This window comes from Leptidea sinapis, chromosome 25, assembly GCF_905404315.1.
Source record: "Leptidea sinapis chromosome 25, ilLepSina1.1, whole genome shotgun sequence".
NCBI classification, from domain to species: Eukaryota; Metazoa; Arthropoda; class Insecta; order Lepidoptera; family Pieridae; genus Leptidea; species Leptidea sinapis.
The window spans coordinates 7,021,855-7,045,436 of record NC_066289.1 but is presented as its reverse complement, the minus strand read 5'-3'; the positions used below and the strand labels follow the sequence as shown (position 1 = coordinate 7,045,436).

Here is a 23,582-nt window from a genome sequence, read left to right as displayed (position 1 = left end):
CTATATATGCTTAACTTGGGGCGAGATAATTTGTGTAAAAAGTGTGCCAATATATTATATATTATTATTAATTATTATTATGTTTAAATAGCTCTGGTAAATGTCTCTGACTTATCATGCTCCGACCTGAGTCCAGTTTATCCGAACGAGCATGAGTCGAGCAAAGCAGCTCAGTCTCTTTCCATATCCAGAAAGTGTTCAACGCTTAGACTAAGAATATAATAGAGTTTAGATGACCTGACAGCTCAATCATTTGTCATTCTAACATTTACATTAGACGCTCTTCGACAACACTTCCCTCAAAGCCTCGCCTAGTATCGGAATACTGGGTCTCGAAATCTCGAGCGATTGCCAATTTCGTGGTCATCTGGAAGGCAAAGCCAAATTGGCTTCAAAGAAACTGGGCGTCATTAATAGAGCACGGCAATACTTCAAGCCGGCCCACATACTAGCGCTCTACAAAGCGCAGGTCCGGCCACACATGGAGTATTGCTGTCATCTCTGGTCTGGCGCACCCCAGTATCAGCTCGATCCATTTGACCGCGTGCAACGCAGAGCAGCTCGAATTGTCGGGGACCCAGTGCTAAGTGAACGGCTGGATCACTTGGCGTTGCGTAGAGACGTCGCTTCATTGTGTGTCTTCTTCCGCATTTATCACGGGGAGTGTTCCGAAGAGCTGTTTAACCTGATTCCTGCCGCCGAATTCCACCTTCGCACGACACGCCACAAGTTAGGATATCATCCTCACCATCTGGATGTGTGGCGGTCCTCCACAGTGCGGTTTTCAAGGATCTTTCTTCCACGTACTACAAAGCTGTGGAATGAGCTTCCTTGTGAGGTGTTTCAGGGACGATACGACATGGGTACCTTCAAAAAAAGCGCGTACACCTTCCTTAAAGGCCGGCAACGCTCCTGTGATTCCTCTGGTGTTGCAAGAGATTGTGGGCGGCGGTGATCACTTAACAACAGGTGACCCATGGTACCTGTGGTATTCAATAAAAAAAGAACTACTTGTAGCAGGCGAAAGATCCTACGTAAGATCTTGGACCTAACACTATCACTCAAAGATAAATTTGAAGAAATAAATATTGTGACTGTTCATTGTTAGTACATTTATGGGATTGCTTGTAACTAGTTCTAGTAGGCTTCATAAGATACATAATAGCTTTAAGGGAAAATGTTTATTCCATCTACAAATGAATTTAAATGTTTTATTAAAAACATGGCTCTGTCGTTAATCCTACTAACTCCACAGCTGAATATATAAGTGATCAGAGAGCCTGGGAATAGATTATGATTATTTTATAGCAATAACAATGACAGTACAATATTGTATAATTCATTAAAAAGAGGGCAAAAAAAGAACGCTGGGAGTTTCTTACGCTGCTTATTTATTTATTTATTTACAAGTAGGTACAATAACAGATAGCAAGATAAAACTGTCATCTAATAACAAGTATAGCATATTTTTATGATCCTGAGATCCAATTAAAATTATACACATCATTCACCAAATACAGTAAAAAAACTAAAAAATTAATAAGTGGACACAATAGTAATTACAGTATAACGAAATTTAGTTAAACATTAAATTATTTTACGTAAACTAGAAAGTTTTATAAAGAGTATTTTTCAAAATGTCTACATTTGTAAAGAATATATCAAAATCAGCACACACTTCGTTAAATTCTCTACAAAGCTTCTTCTCTCTCAAAGTGCCATTGGTTTCCGAAGCGGTGGTAGCGTTAGAAATGACATAAAAAAAAGTCTAAAGGAATCAATTTTGAGAAAATAAACGCCTTTTTATGCCTTTTAAAATGTGGAATGGAATGTCCGCAAGAATGCCGTGATAAAATACCTCATTTCTGAGCCTAACATTATTGGAGAAGTTAGGCCCACCGTCTTCGCCGGCTGGGCCACAAAGAATGCGTGGGAGAAGATCGTGGAGTGAGAAAGGCATACTCGGTACTTATAGAAGGTAGACACGCAGTAGGTCGCCCTAAAGAAAGCTGACCTGTGCGAGATGAAAATCACAAATTGGCGTGATATCGCAAAGGACCGAAATAAGTGGACGAGGACAAGTCCTACTTTGAGTCGCGGCGCCGCAAGAGTAGTATATGTGCGTCAGCTAGTAGTTTAGTATTAAAAATACTAAGGAGGTAAAGCCAAGCGTGGCGGACTGTGTACGTCAGTAAGTATCTTTCTGTATCTTAGTTAGAGATGATCTTCTCTCTCATGCTATGTTCTGTTTTTTTTTATGACAATAAGGGGCGAGACGAGAAGGACGTTCAGCTGATGGTAATTGATACGCACTGCCCATTACAATGAAGTACTGCTCAGGATTCTTGAAAAACCCAAAACTTCTACACTACAATTGGGCTCGTCACCTTGAGACATAAGATGTTTACTCTTATTTTCCCAGTAGAAATTACTGCTAACTAGCTACGGCGCCCTTCAGACAGAAACACAATAAAGCAGATTACTGCTTCACGGCAGAAGTAGGCGCCGTTTCGGTAGCTATAATCTGACCGCCATCCTGTGCAAAGGAGCCTCCCACTGGGAAATGTAAATGTGATTCTGTAAAAGAAAAAGAGGTGATAAAATAAATTTGCTAACCTGGCCGACGTAACCAAAAAACGGGTGCAAACTAGGACCCTTTTCAGTTAACGCAACAATAACATGTTTGCGCATTTTTAATATCTCTGTCTCCATCACTTACAAGTAATTACTTTCATGATCAAACTTACAAAGAATGGCTTCTGCAACTTGTGAAACTCGTCGACGTGGTCTTTCTTGAAGCTGCCCTTCGTTCTGTATTCTCTGAGCCTCTCCACGTCAGTCTCTTGTGTTGTCCACAGCTTTTCTTTCTGCGTTTGATATATTTAAACTATTGCAAAATATTGGTGAGGATATAAGTGCCAATTATATATAGCACATATTGTATTTCAATAAATTCAAAATTCTAATATTTTTATTAAAATAGGATATTATATCGCTTATTGAATGTCAAAAACTACCACCCATTCGAAAAAGTGTGCCTCAGACCTGCGAAGAAGGGGCGCAAGAAAATCAGCGGGTTTCTTTTATTTTTTCATAAAAATATGTTTATAATTACAAATATCATACAATTAAACTTATTATTAATACCCTAAGGGCGGTCGCACCATTCCCAATCTGTGGTTATCATTAAGAAAGTCATTTATTTACCGTTTTTACCTTTACCGCACAAATGATTATTAACAATTTATTTGACTTTTTAATTTATTAACAATTCTTTTGAATTTCGTAATGCTTTACATACATACAATCACATCTGTTTCCTATCTGGGGTTGGTAGAGACCGTATCAACCCCTGTCATGTTCTAAAATTAAAACACAAGGTACTGCTTATAATCTATCTATCTATATATATATAAATGAATTGCTGTTCGTTAGTCTCGCTAAAACTCCAGAACGGCTGGACCGATTTGGCTAATTTTGGTCTTGAATTATTCGTGGAAGTCCAGAGAAGGTTTAAAAGGTGAACAAATATGAAAATGCTGCTAAATGAAATAAAAACAACAAATTTGTTTTTCCTTTGATGTGTCCATACATAATTTCTATGAGAGAATTTATTGACGCACAGTTTGACAGTTCTGCTGTGAAACAATTTGATTACGACAGCAAGGTGCATATTTTACGAAGTAATTTTTGATATTATTGACAAATTCATATAGAAACATTATTTTATTTATTATAGTATACAGAACAACGTCTGTCGGGTCAGCTAGTAATGTAAAAATTAAGCTACCAATTAGCGAAACACCCGTCACAAAAGCGGTTCCGAGGTTACCCGGAACAAAGAGAGAGTAACTCGAAAAATCATGTGCATTCTGGTACATAAGTTCCGCGTAAATCGATACTAAAAAAAACTATTAATTTAATATAACCAATATTTTATTAATATTTTTTATATTTATGGATAATTGTGTTCTGACGAACAAGAAACCAGAAAAACAAAAAAAAAATCCCATTCAAATTAAAAACCGCCGGTCGGCCAAAAAAGACCGGTCTCACGGATAGGATCCGCGTGGTAGTCCATTGTTGTGGGCATTGATCGCGACAGCAAGTAAAATACAGTCTTTACACCACATGGTATCATTACTAGCAACAGACTTTACAATCGTAATGATAGGTGCATTTCTAAAACAGCAAATACGATTATGTGATGAAAACGTAGTGTTCCCGGCATGCGCGTGGGACACAACCACCTCGCTCGCTAGTTCTTCCCTGACTGCCTGCTAGGCGCTCGCCGTGCGCCCGCACTCTCACCGCACGCCGATTACACCCGAGCTAAGACGAATACCAAATCATCTTCGTACTCGTTTCTTAAGCTCGACGTTTTTGACTACGACAAATGCTTAATATTAATAAGTGACATGACATCTGTCATACCTGGTTATCAGTGGCGTTTGAATCTCGCAGCCAAGCTCCGAACAGCTCATCTTTGTAGCGATGATACACCGGCTTCCCGATAGCGTACAGCTGACAATCTGTACGAGCAAATTAGAACATCAACAATTTTAATTCTATAATTAAACTAATAAAAGTTTGGTCTAGTCTTATCTCTCATGCAGGTCTGCGTAATATATTTTTGATAAAATTCATTTCTACTATGGTCATAGATAGCTCCATTGAGGTCATCTTATATTCAGATGAATAACTCTTTAATTGTATAAAACGCTAAAACACACAACCATCTATCGAATCTGACATTTCGTAGTCTTTCCAGAACAAAGTTTTCAGGTTAAGTTTTACCACAACGGCGCCTATTTCTGCCGTGAAGCAGAAATGCGTAAGCATTATTGTTTCGGTCTGAAGGGCGCCTCAGCTAGTGAAATTACTGGGCAAATGAAACTTAACATCTTGTCTCAAGGTGACGAGCGCAATCGTATTGCCGCTCAGAATATTTGTTTTTTCGAAGAATGAATAGAGAATAATGGGCAGGGTGTATCAATTACCATCATCTGAACATCCTGCTCGTCTCGTCCCTTATTTTCATAAAAAAAGGATGGAACGTTAATATCATGATCATTGTTCCAATTTTATATGTGCTAGTTCTGCTGCTCCGATCAAATGAGACTCTAGCGGAGAAATATGTGGTTTTTGATACAAATATTAAAGCTACGCTACCACTAGATATCCGCCAGGATGCGTAGAATTCAGTTTGCTATGAACTAATAGAATCACATCAGAGCTATTTTCAGTCGAGATGGGCTGAGCAAGGCTAGCTAAATGAAGCGAATATACTAGATCTTATTGTTGATCTCTGGTGAAAACACAGATTACAGGAGATTTGAAAATCTCGCCCGGATTCGTTCCCGCACGGATTCGCTGCAAAAGCCTCCGAGCTACATAGAGGAGGATTGCAATCGGTAGGAGGTGGACACCCGAGCCCAACATATGTGCCCTGTTTCAGGGCCTAAATACTTATTTTATTTTATTTGGAAAACTTACAGTGTTACAATAACTTAATAACATGAATACAATAGTGTTAACATTTAACACCATTTAATAGTTTTCGCATATTGTTTCTAATAACACATAGCATAATATAGGAACATCTTTTTTTATATAAGTATTATATAAAATATGTTAATAATCACATAGGTATTACATTTATTATGTTAAAAGAGAATTTTAACACTACGTTCAATTAAGTTTATATTAACAGTTAGGGAAACATAGTTAAACCAGTTTTTAGTAATTTTTGATCTGATAGAATTTGTGGGTGAGTTAAACAGGTCAAAATCATGAAAGCCTTTAAGATTATTTATGTAGTGAGATGCTCTTGAGAAGAATGAGTTTTTATTTAAATTTGACGCACAATGGGGTATATGTAAATATTTCGGATGTCTTGCGGAGGTTCTGGGAATATTTAAATTTATGTTCGAGAGAAGATGGGGAGCGTCAATGTGAAATTGTGCTATTTTTGTTAAGAATAGAATATCAACTATTTTGCGTCTCTCATGGAAATAAAGTACGTAATAATAATAATACGTAAATAACTTTTCCGAACAAAAAAAGATTTGTTCTAGTTATAAAACATACCTGAACGTTTTTTGATGCGTGAATATCACCATTATTTGAAGCAAGAATATAAAAAAATGGGTGTTTACTTATGCACGCTCGCAAAAAGTTGTTCTTCTTTGGCGTGATAAAACAAAAATCCTTAAGATAAGATAAGATAAACTTTATTTGCATTGAATAGGTTTCATTACAAGATGGTATAGCACAAATGTTTACAGTTTGCTAGAGCTGAATCTCTATACAACTCTTAAAAAAATTATTCCTCGTGCTATGTTACGTTTGTAGAAAAATCAATATTGTTATAAAGAATATATTAAATGCAACCAATGAAAAGATTATTGTATCGCAAAATTTTAATTAAATTAAGTGTAATTAAATATTATTTAATTATTTTTATACAATTGGAGGGAAATATTTTTTTTTTATTTTAAAACTTGTATTTAAATTTTTCATTCCATTATTTTTGGTTTAGTAGACTTATGAGTTACAAGAGACTTGATAGCTGAAGTATGATACAAGTGGTCTAGTTTGCGTTACGATAGTAAATATTCACTCTGATGATTTTTCCCTAACGCGCCAAAAGTAGTATAACTTCAAACTCACTCGTGTTTCTCCTGGGCTTATACGCTGTGGTGCCGTTCATCGAGGATATGAGGAGTACGGTGCGGTCACATCGCTGACACGTTGGACATTTCTGCACCTGGCACAGCTCCTCGTATGACGTCAGAGTTGGAGGCCGGGAGCCGTACTCCGTTGGCTGCTGAACTTGCATGTGTTGATTGGGTCCCGGTACTACAGTCATTTATTAAAATATTAAATAAATATCTTTTCGGCTACTTTATCAAACTTTCGCAGGAGAACTATTTAATAAGAATCCAAATTGAATTAGAATATTAAAATTAAACTTGTTATGAAAATCCGTTTGATCTAATTCCTGCCGCCGAAGTCCACCTTCGCACGACACGCAATAAAAATTAAAATATCATCCCCACCATCTGGATGTGTGGCGTTCCTCCACAGGGCGGTTTTTAAGGAACTTTTAACTTCCACGTACGACCAAGCTGTGGAATGACCTTCCTTGTATTCCATTCAATGCGGTATTTCCAGGACGATACGACATGGGTAACTTCAAAATAAGCGCATACACTTTTCTAAAGGGCCGGCAACGCTCCTGTGATTCCTCTGGTGTCGCAAGAGAATAAATCACGTAAGAACAAGTAACCCGTACGCTCATTTGTCCTCTTTTTCCATAAAAAAAATTAATGACTCATTCTGTGTATCGTGCAATAACGTTCTATGTACATTATATATGTATAGAACGCCATTGGTATCGTGTGATGATCGTGTTGCAAATTGCAATCAAAAAACCGTAACTGTTTACGTACGCATCAATCGAATATGTCCTTTAACAGTTTGGTTGTTAAGTTCGTTTTTGGCTACGCAGCTGAATTGTCTCAAATCTTGCTCCCTGATGTGAGGAACCTCTAACGTCATGATCCATCTCCACACGTCTCCGGTTGTGGCCACTTCAGTCTTGTACCTGGTGCCTTCTATTGTAACGCCGTCTACTTCCCAAGCCAGGACAGGTTCAGGCCAAGCTTGTACCTGCAATGAGAATAAAATGGTCAGGTTGCAGTCGATCTGATGAGAGAGATCCGCACCCATTGTACAAGGTACACCATCATCAGCCGGAAGACGTCCACTGCTGAACAAAGCCCTCCCCAAAGATTTCCACGACGATCGGTCCTGCGCTGTCCTCATCCAACGTATTCCGGCAATCTTGACAGCACTGCGTCTTCCGGTACGTGGTACAAGGTACATCACTGAATACCTTTTAATTCTTTTCTAGAGGAAATTATTTGAAGTGAAAATTTCTTTGTTAAGTGTTTAGGTTACATTACTTGACGCTTTTGCGCACCACCATCCTTTTTTGGCACACCTATACAGACTCAACCTCAACAATGTAAGTTTAACATTAAAATGATAATTTCTCTTAGATTTCAACGTGTTGAAAGAGGCTCTTGCTGCTAGACAGCCGATAAAAAGAGCTCAGGTTTATTATTTTAGTGTGCGTGACAAGCTACGTCTTACACTCGCGATTTGTACGTCGCTGGTGTTAGTGTGCGTGCATTGCTCAAAATAGAGATTTCCTCTCGTTTTCACATCATCCAGTCTATCTAGACTTATAAATGATCTAAGTAATTTATATTCTATGATATAAATGTAATATCAAAGTTCAATCATGAATAAGGGCATTTCAATCAATTTAAAATTTATTTTGATTCTCAAATTGATCTTTGAAATGTTTAGCATTTATTTAACTACACTTACACATTATAATTTACAAATTAGCAACGGGTAAGCTAATTCTTCCACTATTTGAGATCTCACTGCAAAAGTTATATAAAAATTCATGAAACGAATAGTGATTATTAGAATTGATTTTATAATTCAAACAATGAACATAACGTATCAAGAGAGTATTCTAAAATCAAATTATTACTTCTAAACGAACATTGGCTGTTTGATCGTTTGGCCTATAAATTCTTTTTCCATTCGCATAAGTATGTTTTAAACACTGGCCTCTACCATATACCACATGACTGGCGGCTGACAAAGTATTTTTGTGCCTGTTAGATATTCGCCATTTTGGCGCTGTTGGCCATGTAGCGAGAGTCTGCGGTACTAAAACTAGTGATGCCAAACTCTGCAAACATCGATAGATGGTGGGAACTATTTACAAAAAAAAATTGTTTACTTTATAACGTTGATTCTTAAAGTATAAATAACACGGAAAACGGACGAAATTAATTCAAAATGCAAAAATACTTCAGAGTATTGTACGTTCCTTTGCAGCCATTTGTATTATACGTCAAAATTAGTTCTCTGGACGCTCGCGAGTGGTGCTTCAAATAGGCACAAAAAATTTACTGTCAAACATATAGAGCAGCCTATCCAGTGGTATTTATACAGGTCAGTGGTTTTAAATATTTAATTTGTCAATCTTACCTCGCATTCTATTTTCGCTGTTTTATTGAAGACATACACAATATTGTTTGGCACTCGAATGTATGGGCTAACTGAAAAAGTAACAATGGAATTAGTTGAAGAAATGGTGATAAATAAAGTTAAATATAAACAAAAAGTTAAGTAGGACGGCGCATCCGCCAACGTTGGACGTCAGGTTGACTTTTAGCTCTAAAAGTCAGCCTAGCGAAGCGTCATTGTCGATGGCAGTGCGGGCGGACATCTTGATTTCACTTTTTGTTCGAGACGGTGCCCGCGCACCACGCTTGTGACGAATCGCTTTGCATCCGAGTGATAGTTTAATCTCGTGTTAAAATTAAGTTGGTTTTCGTGTTGCTTAGACTGTACATTGTTCATTTGACTGTGTACTTCGATTATTAAACCCTGTGCTGATTAAACAACTGTGATTGTAACAAGGACTTGAGATTTTTCTGCTCACACACTCCTGCCTGCCTACCTACCCACATACATCACACAAGATAAGTTCTGATGCAGGCCCTCCTGCCTCTTCAAGTATATTTAATAGGAATTTTAAGCAAAAGAGGCCAGATTTATTTCGCAGAAAATATTATTAATGATGATTTCTCAATATATAATCAATAGCTCTTTAACCAGCACTTATTGAAGTGATAAATCAATTTTTAAGCATATGAAATAGTTTATTTTTCAACACACTTCCTCGTGAAGTGAGCCTTATTTCATCGTCTTTAGGGCCATAAATCGAGCTATAACACACACGTGCATAATATAATCATCCCTATAAAGTTTAGTTAGTACCCCACTGCAAACTATATGAGAGTAAACAGAGCATTTTCAATTTAACCGGGTAATACAGTTTTTTTGGAACAGCAAAGAGGTTTTATGCTGCTCAAAATCCATTTACATTTTTGGAATAAGTAAATGTTTCCCTAATTTAGACGGAAATACATTTATTATTATTAACATGTTTGTAATTTTCAATAATTTGTTATAAAATATATTGTTGTAGATTACATTTGATTACTTACGGCCGTTCCCAATCTACAGATAGAGATAAATTACTACTTTCTACTGTCAGTAATTAGCTGTCAATAATCTGAAGCTGTCCAATATACCCGATAAGTCTATCTTATCGCCTTAAATTGGGACGCATGAATTGCAATTTCCATACAAACTTCTATCGCTGGTAAGCTATACATCATCCCATTGACAGACAGCGTGTACGGATAAGGTATGTTACCGTCGAAAAAAGTCAACGAAAGTTACGATTTTTATCTCAAGTAAGAGATAGACTGAATATTGGGAACGGCCGGTAGGCTGTACGCTATATTATGTAATCAATCATCTTAAATTTGGCGCGTGCAATTAAAAAAAAATGCGCGCCTTTTCCCATAATTTTCATATTTCATATTTTTCAATAGAACTGCAACCCTCAAGCACAACGTATCACTTCGGAAATACTATTCAATTCCTCAACTCGGCCGAGTGCTTGAAATCTCTCATCTTGGTGAATAATATACTGTTATAAAGTGTTTACTATTTCTATACTTATTTCTTAGATAATTTATACATGTAAATAGAGTCTCTTGCTGTTAGACAATCGATAAAAACAGGCCAGGAATATTAGTTTAGTGTGCGTGCGTTGCTCAAAATAGAGGTTAGTCATAATGTCTATTCTTTTCGACGTTTTCACAGCTGTCATAGTCTTATCTAGACGTATAAATGATCTGAGACTTGTTTATTGATAGCTGATAATATAATAATTTGTATTTCAAAATACAAGCTCCATCTAGTAAATATTATCCAGCGATAACTTTCTAGCTGACTCTATATATAGTGTGACTTAATTTATCATGCCAATCACCCATTTGACGATCCATATTGAGAAAAAAAAGCCCACTGAGTTTGTTGCACCCATTCTTCTCAGGTCTGAGGCATGCCATTTGGAATGGGTAGGAGTTTGTGACTTTCAAAACGTGATGTCATATCATATTTTGAATAAAAATATTTCAATTTGAATATGGTAGGTGACCCTTACTTATGGTATATCGGAGTTAATGCAAACATTTGTGTGATGAATATGAATATTTGTTTCCAAGTCATGGATCTATTTACGTGTGATAAACTATGTACTGTAGGTATACGATATATCATTGTCTTGAATTCATATTCACAGGCTATGCCTAGTTTGGGTCGAGATAGTTTGTGTAAAGGTAAGTTAATAAACAAACATTTAAGAAACTTACAGTGTACTTCCACGTATGTAGTCTGATTGGCAGGAGGTTGCATCCCGTTGTTAGCAAGACAGACGTACTGGCCCGTGTGCCAGCGAGACACGTTTGGTATGTTCAAAATATGTCCACTCACAGATGCATCTCTCCACGAACCCTTAAATAAAACAAATATACACATGAAATCGTTTCTTTTTAACCGATTTCAAAAAAGGAATAGCTTCTCAATTCCACTCTATTTTTTTTTATTTTTGTTTACTTACCAATGGGAGGCGCCTTTGCACAGGTTGCCGGCTGGATTATGGGTACCACAACGGCGCCTATTTCTACCGTGAAGCAGTAATGTGTAAGCATTACTGTGTTTCGGTCTGAAGGGCGCCGTAGCTAGTGAAATTACTGGGCAATGGGACTTAACATCTTGTCTCAAGGTGACGAGCGCAGTTGTAGTGCCGCTCAGAATTTTTGGGGTTTTTCAAGAATCCTGAGCGGCACTGAATTGTAATGGGCAGGGCGTATCAATTACCATCAGCTGGACGTTTTGCCCGTCTCGACCCTTATTTTCATAAAAAAAACTTCAATACTTTCGACTAGGTGAACCGATTTTGATGATTATTACATTTGTTATTTTTGGAGGCGGTGCCAGCCAGGGTAAGTTTGTAACTACATACATAGTTATAAGTGAGATGTGCTTGTGTCGCACGCGCGACCTGACGGTGCGAGAGGCGGGAGTGGAACCAACAAGGACTGTTACTACATTATTGTGTATACATAGATAATAATTTATTGACTTTTAGGTAGTGTTATATTTTTTATTTCATTTTACTCAGGAGAACTCTAAAAATAAGTTGATTTTAAAGTTGTTGAATGGAGAAGAATACTTAATTATTATTTTTACTTTTTAGTGCATTATATTATTTTGAAATTGTGATTTTTGAAGTCGGTTGTTTTTTATTTTTATAAATTATGTATTCAGAAGAGCTGCTGGCCTTAATTTCTATTTAATATGTCCTAGAGAATTCTTTAGTGAAAAATTTAGAAAAATTATCATACCCACCATCTGGATGTGTGGCGGTCCTCCACAGTGCGGTTTTCAAGCAGCTTTCTTCCTCGTACTACAAAGCTGTGGAATGAGCTTCCTCGTGCGGTGTTTCCGGGACGATACGACGTGGGTACCTTTAAAAGCGCGTACACCTTCCTTAAAGGCCGGCAACGATCCTGTGATTGCTCTGGTATTGCAAGAGATTGTGGGCGGCGGTGATCACTTAACACCAGGGGACCCGTACGCTCGTTTGTACTCCTATTCCATAAAAAAAAAATAGCCTATTGACTATTGGTTGACATTATATTCCAGTTGGCGGAATCATAATCAACAACGAATTTTCGAGAAGTCATAATAATATTAATACAATAAACATGGTATGCCCACTATAAATGCCAGCAATAAAATAAATAAATTCTTTTGCTGGGCAAAGCATGCTTCTATAACATGATCCTAAATACATATACCAAACTGCACATGCATCGCGAAATTCAAAAGAATTGTTAAAGAAAAATGAGTTCAAACAATTTTCAAGTTAAATAACGGTTTTATTTAAAATAAAGATTAAATAAAAGACTTTTAAAGGATTAAAACGCGTGTAATTGTAACTGTTTTTACATTAGATTTTTGCGTAAGTTACATTTTAATTTTAATTTACAGTACCCCTGAAAACGAGATCTGGAAAGGTCTCGAAACGTCGGGTTATTAAATTTATTTTTTTTAAATATTAAAGGGTTGCATAAGAGGTGTATTAAATTAAATTTTTAGCAATTTTTGAAGTCGGTTTTTTTAGACGTAGTTTTTTTTTTTACTTTTTAGTGTCAGTTAATAATAATAATATATAATAAACCGGAATGAAAACTCCTACAAAAGCCGTACAGAACAAACAATAATATGATCCACGTAATATGTTAATAAAATGGAAGCTGGAAACTGGGTCAAACTTTGTAAAATATTTATAGGACCAAATGGCATCTATTCCGCATCGAACTAAAAGGCATAAAAGGCATTAATTTTCTCAAAATTGATTCCTTTAGAATTCTTTTTGATGTCATTTCTAATAACTACTAGATACTACTACCACTTCGGAAACAAATGGCGCTCTGAGAGAGAAAAGCGGCACAAGAAACTCTCCCAGCATTCTTTTTTTTGCGCTCTTTTCAATAAAAATATACAATATTGTACAGTCATTTCTATCGCTATAAAATAATCACAATATAGTCCCAGGCTGTCCGATCATTTAGATATTCAGCAGTGGAGTAATAGGATTTACGACAGAGCCATTTTTTTATAACACATTTAAATATAAATTTAAGAAGAATCGCGTAAATCTCAGACTTATCGGTGTACATTTAAAAGTGTCTTATTTAAATGTGTAACACTCGCGTTAATCAAAGAAAATGCAAAAAAGATTAAAATGATGAAAACAATGTAGTAAAAGCTAAAAAGTATTTGGTAGATCCTAGTTACCAGACATCATACCATTCTCCTCGTCTTTCCAGCGCATGGATTAGACCATAGGTTCTCAACGTGGGCGATAGCGGCCACTTGTGGGTGTTTGAGACTTTCGGGGGGGCAGTAGAAGACCCAGAGAAAATTAGGGGGAATTGAGATGGCGCAGATGGGGCGTGGGTAGAAAAAATATAGTCTAAAAATTCAAAAAAATATACGAAAATATTCTAGGAAAAAACACATTCTCAAAGTGGGCGGTGAGCAAAATAAGGTTGAGAAACTATGGATTAGACAATAAAATTCATTTTGGGTTGACCCTCACTTGACACATCAAAAAGCCCTCAGTCAGTCAGTGAGTTTTACCAGTGGGTGGCGCCTTTGGAAAGGATGCCCACTAGATTATGGGTATCACAATGGCGCTTATTTCTGCCGTGAAGCAGTAATGTGTAAGCGTTATTGTGTTTCGGTCTGAAGGGCGCCGTAGCTAGTGAAATGAGAGTTAACATATTATGTCTCAAGGTGACGAGCGCAATTGTAGTGTTACTTAGAATTTTTGGGATTTTCAAGAAACCTGAGTGGCAATTGCATTGTTATATGGGGAGGGCGTATTAATTACGTCTCGTCCCGTATTATCTTTAAAGAAAAAGTCACTTTTATCGACACCCTGGTATTATTAAGTAAATGTTGCTGTTAGTATATTCATTCATATTACATTTAAATGTTTTTTTCTTACTTGTATGATGGGGGTCCCGTCAGCTCTACGCCACTCTATAGTAGGCTCTGGAAAGCCTTTGGGATTGCAATCCATCCTCATAGTGTCTCCTTCACGTACTATTAGACGAGGGTTATCCACTGAAACAATTCCGTGAGATTGTATATTGTGAGAATCACTAACTAACGACCTCTCTGCTTGTGGAAAAGCCTGATTTTGTGCTGTTAGATGTGTGTCGTTAGTGTTTTGATAAACTTGTGAAAGGACTTTTGTAAATTGAATTAAAACTAAATTCATCTCAATGTATATTTTATAATTTAGCACTACTTTAAGTTTTACCTAACGGGAAGAAGTGGCACGAAAGTGAAATCAATATTTGCAGATGAATCATTTTATGAATTTTTTTTATACATAACCTATGCAAAGTGATGCATTAAAATAACTCAACCGCTTAGTCTTATTTGTATATCCAACTCTCACTCTGTCTTGTATATCCGAATTCTGGTATGAGACTGAAATTGGCGAGGCTTACAGAGTCGAAACACGTGCCGAATTGATTTAAGACAAAACTAAGCAGAATTAACAGGCAATAAAAATCACAAGATTTGGATAATTATGGATTTCCGCCAAATAGCCATAATACCTTTCTTCTCTATTATTATTAAATATTTTAGAGAAGGAGCGACCTCACTTTACAACACCGCCACAAGCAAGTTAGCTGAGGAGGTTACAAATGTGTACAAAACGAATAGGAATGTCTGGATGTGTGGTGGTGTTCCACAGTGTGGTTTTCAAGGAACATTCTTCCACGTACTACAAAGCTGTGGAGTGAGCTTCCTTGTGCGGCGTTTCCGGGACGATACGACATGGGTACCTTCAAAAATAGCACGTTCACCTTCCTTAAAGGCAGGCAACGCTCCCTTGATTCCTCTGGTGTTGTAAGAGAATATTGGCGGCGGTGATGACTTAACACAAGGCGAAACGTACGCTCATTTGAAAAATGTTTTTCCCTGTTATAGGAACGAAGGGAACAGTTGTTTTTTTAATATAAGAGGGGGCAAACTGGCAAGAGGCATACGTGATGGAAAGTGGTGAAGCAACCGCCCATGGACATTAGCAAAACTAGGGGTCAAGGGATGTGTTATCGGCGTTTAAGTTGGGAGTGTGACGTAATTTTGAAAGTCCTGCAGAAGGAAATCTGCAGCCGGAAATTGATCATACAAAGTGGCTGTAAGAGGCAGGAAATTTATCGCAAAATGCGCGATTTTAGAGTTCCAGACATCAAGATGATGTGGGTTGTGATGACGTCAACATGATGTCATAAGGAAGAGAAGAAACGGCACGTATTGTGCTGATCTACCTTGTTCTATAGTGGGAGGCTCCTTAGCACAGGAGCTCCTTAGCCGGTTAGATTATGGGTACTGCAGCGGCGCCTATTTCTGCCGTGAAGCAGTAATGTGTAAACATTACAGTGTTTCGGTCTGAAGGGAGTAGTAGGGATTCGCCGGTTCTGGCTCACAGTAGTAGGGATTCGCCGGTTCTGGCTCCTCGATTCTGGCTCACTTGCTCGTGATGCCTACTAAAAAAAAAAAAAAAGAAGTTTGGTGTCAAACTGGGGGTTTTGATGTATTTCCGAGCGATTGCGCTGATCCGTTTTTCGATATCTCTTATAGTTTCAAAGTTAGCATTTTAAATTAAACAGATCCATAATCATTAATAATCACTGGTCATTTAGCTAATGATTGGTGAGCGACTCAATGTCTAAATTTCCATGAACATGATACAGGTAATTTACTAATTACCTCTATCACATTCGTTACTACGATTAAAAAGACAGTTTCTGTATTTATTATTTATTTTTAAAACATGATTTAAATAAAGTATATAATAAAACATCATTGCAGATTGTATCATTTTCAAAATATTTGATGAAATCATTCAAACTCTTCTTATTAAACTTAAAGTATAGATACATTATGCAGTACTCGCCACACACTGCGGTATATTCATTCTGTACTCTTGCAGTATTGTAGTTATACATTCTGCAATTCCTTTGTAAAAACATCAGCTGGAATCCCTGAGGTGGACGACCATATGAATCGAAGTATTGTCCAATACCCTGCTCATCAATGTGTATTGCAACCCAGTGAGTGCCTGGCTTATTATCACTATCTAAATTGCTGACAATATAACAGGGCGTTACAACATATATCGGCAATCGGTTTGCCGCGTAAACATTATTTTTAATACTGGGATCGATTTTGTTCAAATAATTCTGTATCTCGATTGTATTCATATTAGTTGAGAACAGGGTCTTGTCAGTTGCGATGATTGAATAGTTATGTGGATCATAATAACATAAGCACTCAATAAATAAGGCTTTAATGTATCTTATTCATGTATTTAAAACTTATATGGTTACAATAAAACAAAATATCATTACAAGCGATTCAAATATAAATCTATGAACATTTGATGAAATTATATTTTCATCAATTTTATTATAATATAAAAGCTGATTGAAAACGAACTTTGTACCTACATACTTACGTAGTCATTAGTACAATCTGGAAATGTTGACTCCATTAAACTATCAATAATTGAACTTATCATTTAAGTGCCATTATGTTTCATCACAATATTTAAAAACCAGTACTAATCATAAACAAATTTACTTTTACGATATTTTAGTATAAAATGCTAGAACTGTTCAGAAAAATAATCATTGAAGTGGCGTATTCAGTCAAATTATTATATATTTTGTGTCTTGTGTAATTGTTGAGTGATTTGCTGCAATGGAGGTAAGTTTTATCTATTATTCACTTTGAAATTAAAAAGTTATATCATTTGTTATATTAAGATATGTATGTATAATACTATTCTAAAGCAGTCTTATTGTTGTTGTAGAATGCATTCAACCCAACAATGGAAGAAAATACATATAAAACATTTTACTATCCCTTGTCTGAAGATAGTCAGGATTCATTAAAAGTTCCTCAACTTAAATCCTTGAAGAGGGCCAGCTCAAATGAAAATATAGATGCATTATTCGAAGTGAAAAAAACAAAACAAAAGAAAATATCATCATCAATATCCAGAGCACAGGATAATGGAAGTATTTACATTACAACTAATGCAGATGACGGAAGAAATGCATCACATTTGGTTAAAATAGAAATCTATGATCTCAATAAAATAAAAAACACGCCTGCACAAGAACAATGGAAATACGCTGATTATAGATTAAAATATTATACAATCGACAATAATGAAAGTTATAAGGACATTAAAAAGATTTTATACAATGTTACGAAGAAAATTTTAGAAACAGAAAATTATAAGAAATATAATTTTAACAATAAGTAGGTAGCTATGAAGAAATACATAAATATTAGTTCAGTTTAGTTATTAGTTTATTTAATCTCTTATACAAATAATATTATTATATTCTCATCATTTGGAAAATTAAACATAACGATATGGAACTCTGCTTTGTATGTAATGAGGTTGAAAAAATGATCAAGTGAGTTATTTTCTTTGTAAATTATTTAGTATTATATTATTGATGAAATGTGGCTAATATCATTCACTTATGTTGTAGTCAACCTGTTCTACAAAGTGGAGGAGGTTTTAAGAGAAGAAGTGCAGTATTACAAGACAGTGAAGACAATGATACAAGTACAAAGAGAGGAAGACAAGGGGAACCATCCACATCATCGGGGCTCACCAGTGTGAACGATGAAATGGTGAACTGTTCTTTATGTCAAATCTTAATACGGAAAAGATATTATGCAAATCATCTTAGAAGTAACCTCCATAAGAATAACGTAATGCAATTACATAGTACTTTAAAAAATGTCACAGTACACGAATCGGCTTTTGGTAATAGAATAATCTCATATAAAATAAAGAGTAAATCCAACCAATTACAAACATTCGAAACACCAGAAATGTTTTTGAATTCTATTAAAAATGAAATTATTTCACTATTTGAGGAATCTGTTCGATTGCTTACAATTTTTAAAGTTAATTTTATTCTGCACGCTAATTTTGTTCAAGAAACAAAAAATATTTCTAATGAATTTGAATTTCAAACATGTAGTTATACTATAATGCAGGGTGAGGATTTAAATTTTTTCTTTTCGTCCTTATGTGATATGTTGATGACTAAAATTAGCACATTTGAGAAAAAAGATAGTGGTTGGAGTCTTAAGAAAATAAATGCATTAGACATGAATATAAACAAATTCAATCCATTACGTGGAAAATCATACATTGAATTACCTAAAGAAATCAAATTAAAAAAAAGTGTTATAAATGTACAAAACTCGGATGATTTATGCTTTAAATGGGCTTTGCTTTCTGCATTATATCCAGTTACTAAGAACTCTCAGAGAGTTTCATCTTACAGTAAATATTCAAATAAATTAAATTTTGACGGAGTTACGTTTCCTGTTAAAATGACAGATATACAAAAAGTAGAAAGGTTAAATAATTTAAGTGTAAATGTTTTTGGTCTTGAATACAATTGTAAAAAGAAAGTACATGAATTAGTTGGTCCATTGTATTTAACAAAATCACGGAAAATTGTTCATATCAATTTATTATTTATTTCGCACGGAACAATTAATCATTTTTGCTACATTAAAAACCTATCGCGTTTAGTAAGTGGTCAAATTTCAAACCATGAACATGCAATCTACATCTGTGACGGTTGTCTTTTACACTTCTCAACAAATGATAAGTTATCAGCCCATCAATTGAATGATTGTTGTCATATTAAAGTGGAATTGCCTAGTACAGAAAAAACTTTAAAAGATTGGTTTGGACAACCAATTTCAAACAATGTCTTAAAATTTGATAAATTTAATAAGATGTTACAAATACCATTTGTTATATACGCGGATTTTGAAGCTTTCCTTAATCCAATTCAGACATGCTTTAACGATCCATCAAAACCTTATACAACTAATGTTCACAAACACGAAGTTTATAGTTTTGGGTACTATATTAAATGTTCATATGATGATAGTTTATCAAAATATGAAACATATAGTGGTCCTCATTGTACTCATGTCTTTATGAATCAGTTGTATAAAGATTTAGAAGTGATTTGCACAAAAAATTATTTTGTCATAAGTCCAAAACCTTTGACTTCCAATGATAATGAAATTATTTCACAATGTAAAGACTGCTTTATATGTCAATCTAATTTAAATGGTGAATGTGCATTATACTTTGACTCGCATACAGGAAATTTTAGAGGAGTTGCACACGAAGTATGTAAGACAAAGTTTAGAATCCCCTATCACATCCCAGTTTTTTTACACAATCTTAGTCAATATGACTCTCATTTTATTGTTCATGCATTAAATTCTATTGAAGGGGAAATTGATATTATTCCACAAACGAAAGAAAAGTACATTTCTTTCACAAAAACGATAAAATTAAATAATCATAAAATTCAATTGAGATTCGTTGATTCGTTTAAATTTTTGCCTTGTAGTTTAGACAAACTTGTTCAAAATTTGAAGGAAGAACAATTTCAAACATTAAAATATAATTTTCCAAATAATAATGATTTTTTACGTCTTAGAAAAAAAGGAATTTATCCATATGAATTTATGTCATCACATGATTCCTTAAAACTTTCAGCACTCCCTAGTCGCGATAAATTTTACAATACATTAACCGACACACATATTTCCGATGAAGATTATGAACATGCCAAGGATGTTTGGCAACACTTTCATTGTCAAAATATGTCAGATTATTCTGATTTATATCTTAAAACCGATGTTTTACTTTTAACAGATGTGTTTGAAAATTTCCGAGCCTTATGTTTGCAAACATATGGTCTAGATCCAGCTCATTATTATACAGCACCTGGGTTAAGTTGGGATGCTATGTTAAAATGCACAAAAATTAAATTAGAATTACTTCAAGACTTTGAACAAATAGCTTTTATTAGATCGGGCATTCGAGGAGGTGTATCTCAATGTAGCAATCGTTATGCCAAAGCTAATAACAAATATATGCGAGAATATGATAAAGACACACCAAACTCATTTTTAACTTATCTTGATGCTAATAACCTTTACGGATGGGCCATGTCTCAATTCCTTCCTACAGGAGGTTTTGAGTGGGTAGATGTCACAACTAATTTTGATGTCCCTGATGATTATGAATATGGTTTTATTTTGGAAGTAGATCTAGAATATCCTATTGAACTGCATGATTTACATTCTGACCTACCCTTATGTCCCGAGAATATATGTATTGGTAATACAAAAGACATAAAATTAGTTCCAAACCTTCGTAATAAAATTAAATATGTGATTCACTACAGAAATTTAAAGCAATGTCTGACAATGGGTTTAAAATTACAAAAAATTCATAGAATTTTAAAATTCAAACAATGCGCATGGTTACAATATTATATAGATTTAAATACAAACATGCGTAAACTAGCCACATCTGATTTCGAAAAAGATTTTTATAAATTAATGAATAACTCAGTGTTTGGAAAAACAATGGAAAATATCGAAAAAAGAGTAAATGTAAAATTATTGAGTCATTGGGAAAATCAGGGTAAAATTCTAGGCGCACAAGATTTAATTGCTAAGCCAGAATTCCATAGTTTATCTATTTTTAATGAAAATTTGGTTGCAGTTCAATTACGAAAGACGAAATTGTTCCATAATAAACCTATTTATTTGGGATTTTGTATATTGGATATTTCTAAAACTCTAATGTACGACTTTCACTATAACTATATGTTTAAAAAGTTTCAAAACAAATTAAAATTATTGTACACAGATACTGATAGTTTAATATATCAAATTTTTACAGATGATTTTTACAGAGATATAAAACCTGATTTACATTTGCGTTTCGATACCTCGGACTATACAGAAAAAAATATATTTGGCTATCCAAAACTCAATAAAAAGAAGTTAGGCTACTTTAAAGATGAAAACAATGGTAACATATTTAATGAATTTGTAGGACTTAGATCTAAAATGTATGCATTAGATGTTGAAGGAAAATTCACAGCTAAAGCTAAGGGGGTTAATAAAAGTGTTACTAAGAATATGAAAATGGAAAATTATAAGACTTGCTTATTTGAAAATAAGAACGAATATTGTTCAATGCTTAGATTTAAGTCAATAAAGCATAATATTTTTACTCAAAGAATAAATAAATCTAGTCTGTCATTTAATGATACCAAACGGTACATTTTACCGAATAATATTGATACATTAGCTTGGGGTCATCATAAAATAGAATAAATATTATATTAAATTTTAAGAATAAATTATTATAGTTTTAAAAAACCAAATGAGAGATTATTGTATTTAGATGTATAAGTTGCGGAGTAAAACATGATGTACTGTATATTGTTTCAATTATCGATTTTTCTGTTTAAATAAATGGTTGTTTAATAACAGATTGTTTCATTACTATACTAAACCTTAACACACATAGACGTAGTAGATAATGCATCATTTCAATCATCCATTCACTGCAATAGTTGCTGGTCCAAGTGGATGTGGAAAATCAGTTTTCGTAAATAATTTTATAAAATTTTTGAATGATATCTGTGATGCAAATTTTACCCAAATCACCTGGTGCTTTGATGAAATGCAGCCTTTATATAATCTCAACCACATTAATTATCTTCAAGGTTTACCTGATTTATCTATGTTTGACGGAAAAAATCCTCAACTTGTAATAATTGATGACCTGATGAGGGAATCAGATGGTCGTATTGTTGATATATTCACGAAAGGAAGTCATCATAGAAACTTAAGTGTGTTTTATTTATCTCAAAATTTGTTTCATCAAGGTAAAGGACAAAGAGATATATCACTCAACTCAAGTTATATAATATATTTCAAAAATCCTCGAGATAAAACCCAAATTCGATACTTATCTCGTCAAGTATTCCCTGAAAATCCGAAATATTTGGAAGATTCTTACAGAGATGCTACCAATGAAGCTCATGGTTATTTAATGATTGATTTGAAACAAGAAACAAATGAATTGTGTCGCGTTAAGACAAAGATATTTCCATCCGATGGATATTGCACTGTTTATGTACCCACAAAAGGGTTTAAATATGGTAAGAATCAAGAAATTTCGATCATTTATAAATGATGCATAGACGTTTAAAGACGCATAAAGATTTGTTAATTGCTCTACATAAACTGAAGCCAAAATATCAAAAAGCTTTATTAAAATCATGTAACAAAACAGAAATAAATTACATTTGTGAATGTATTCATAACGTACTGCGGGGTAACGTTGAATTGGCCGAGAAAGAAAAATCTAAATTAAAGAAATATAAAAATATTCTTCGAAAATTGGTAAGAAAAGGTACGAATAAAATTAGAAAAAATATAATTGTACAAAAAGGAGGTTCATTTCTACCGATAATATTGGGTTCTATTCTAAGTGGGTTGATTAATTCATTTATTTAAGAAAATGGATAATGCTAAAAAAATGTTACTTATTGAACCATCATTATTGGAGAAGTTAAAACAACCCAAAGAAAATGATACGCCAAGATCTCGATTAGATACTGATATGCAAAATATCTTAAGCAGTGACATAGAAGATCGAAAGAAATGTATTTTATATTTGCAAACCCTTCAAAGATATCTAAACTTCGTCAAAGAGGATCGACAACCATACCACATACCACTTATAAATGATAATGATTCATATATTGGTTTTAATCAAAGTCATAATGAAATCGATACTGATTATATAAATCATGATGTGAATAAAATAAATGTAGTTCCTTCTCAAACATCAGTGGAGGTTAACAAAAATATTGGAGAAATATACACGAGCTCTGAAATACTGAAACTAATACCGAAAACATATGCTAAAAAAGGTGAACTTTTACTAAATTTGATTTCCTTGAATAAAAATAAAATAAGCTGGGATGAATCTGGTACCGTGATTATAGATAATGAAAAAATACCTGGGAGTAATATTGTGGACTTGGTGAGTGATACCTTGAGAGCTCTTCAGAAAAGTGAACCTATAGGTTGGGAAAAATTCG

General features: G+C 34.6%; 1 protein-coding gene across 1 annotated transcript in view; it reads right to left on the bottom strand.

The window, feature by feature from the left end:
- Nucleotides 1-23,582, bottom strand: part of LOC126972063 (uncharacterized) — a 53,255-nt gene that overhangs the window by 6,957 nt on the left and 22,716 nt on the right. Inside the window, exons 6-12 of the mRNA XM_050818639.1 lie at nucleotides 14,531-14,649; nucleotides 11,322-11,463; nucleotides 9,079-9,149; nucleotides 7,455-7,674; nucleotides 6,673-6,861; nucleotides 4,435-4,532; nucleotides 2,748-2,867 (exon numbers count right to left, since the gene is read on the bottom strand). Of these exons, the coding sequence (XP_050674596.1) occupies nucleotides 2,748-2,867; nucleotides 4,435-4,532; nucleotides 6,673-6,861; nucleotides 7,455-7,674; nucleotides 9,079-9,149; nucleotides 11,322-11,463; nucleotides 14,531-14,649 (959 nt within the window). The remainder of the gene's footprint in view (nucleotides 1-2,747; nucleotides 2,868-4,434; nucleotides 4,533-6,672; nucleotides 6,862-7,454; nucleotides 7,675-9,078; nucleotides 9,150-11,321; nucleotides 11,464-14,530; nucleotides 14,650-23,582) is intronic.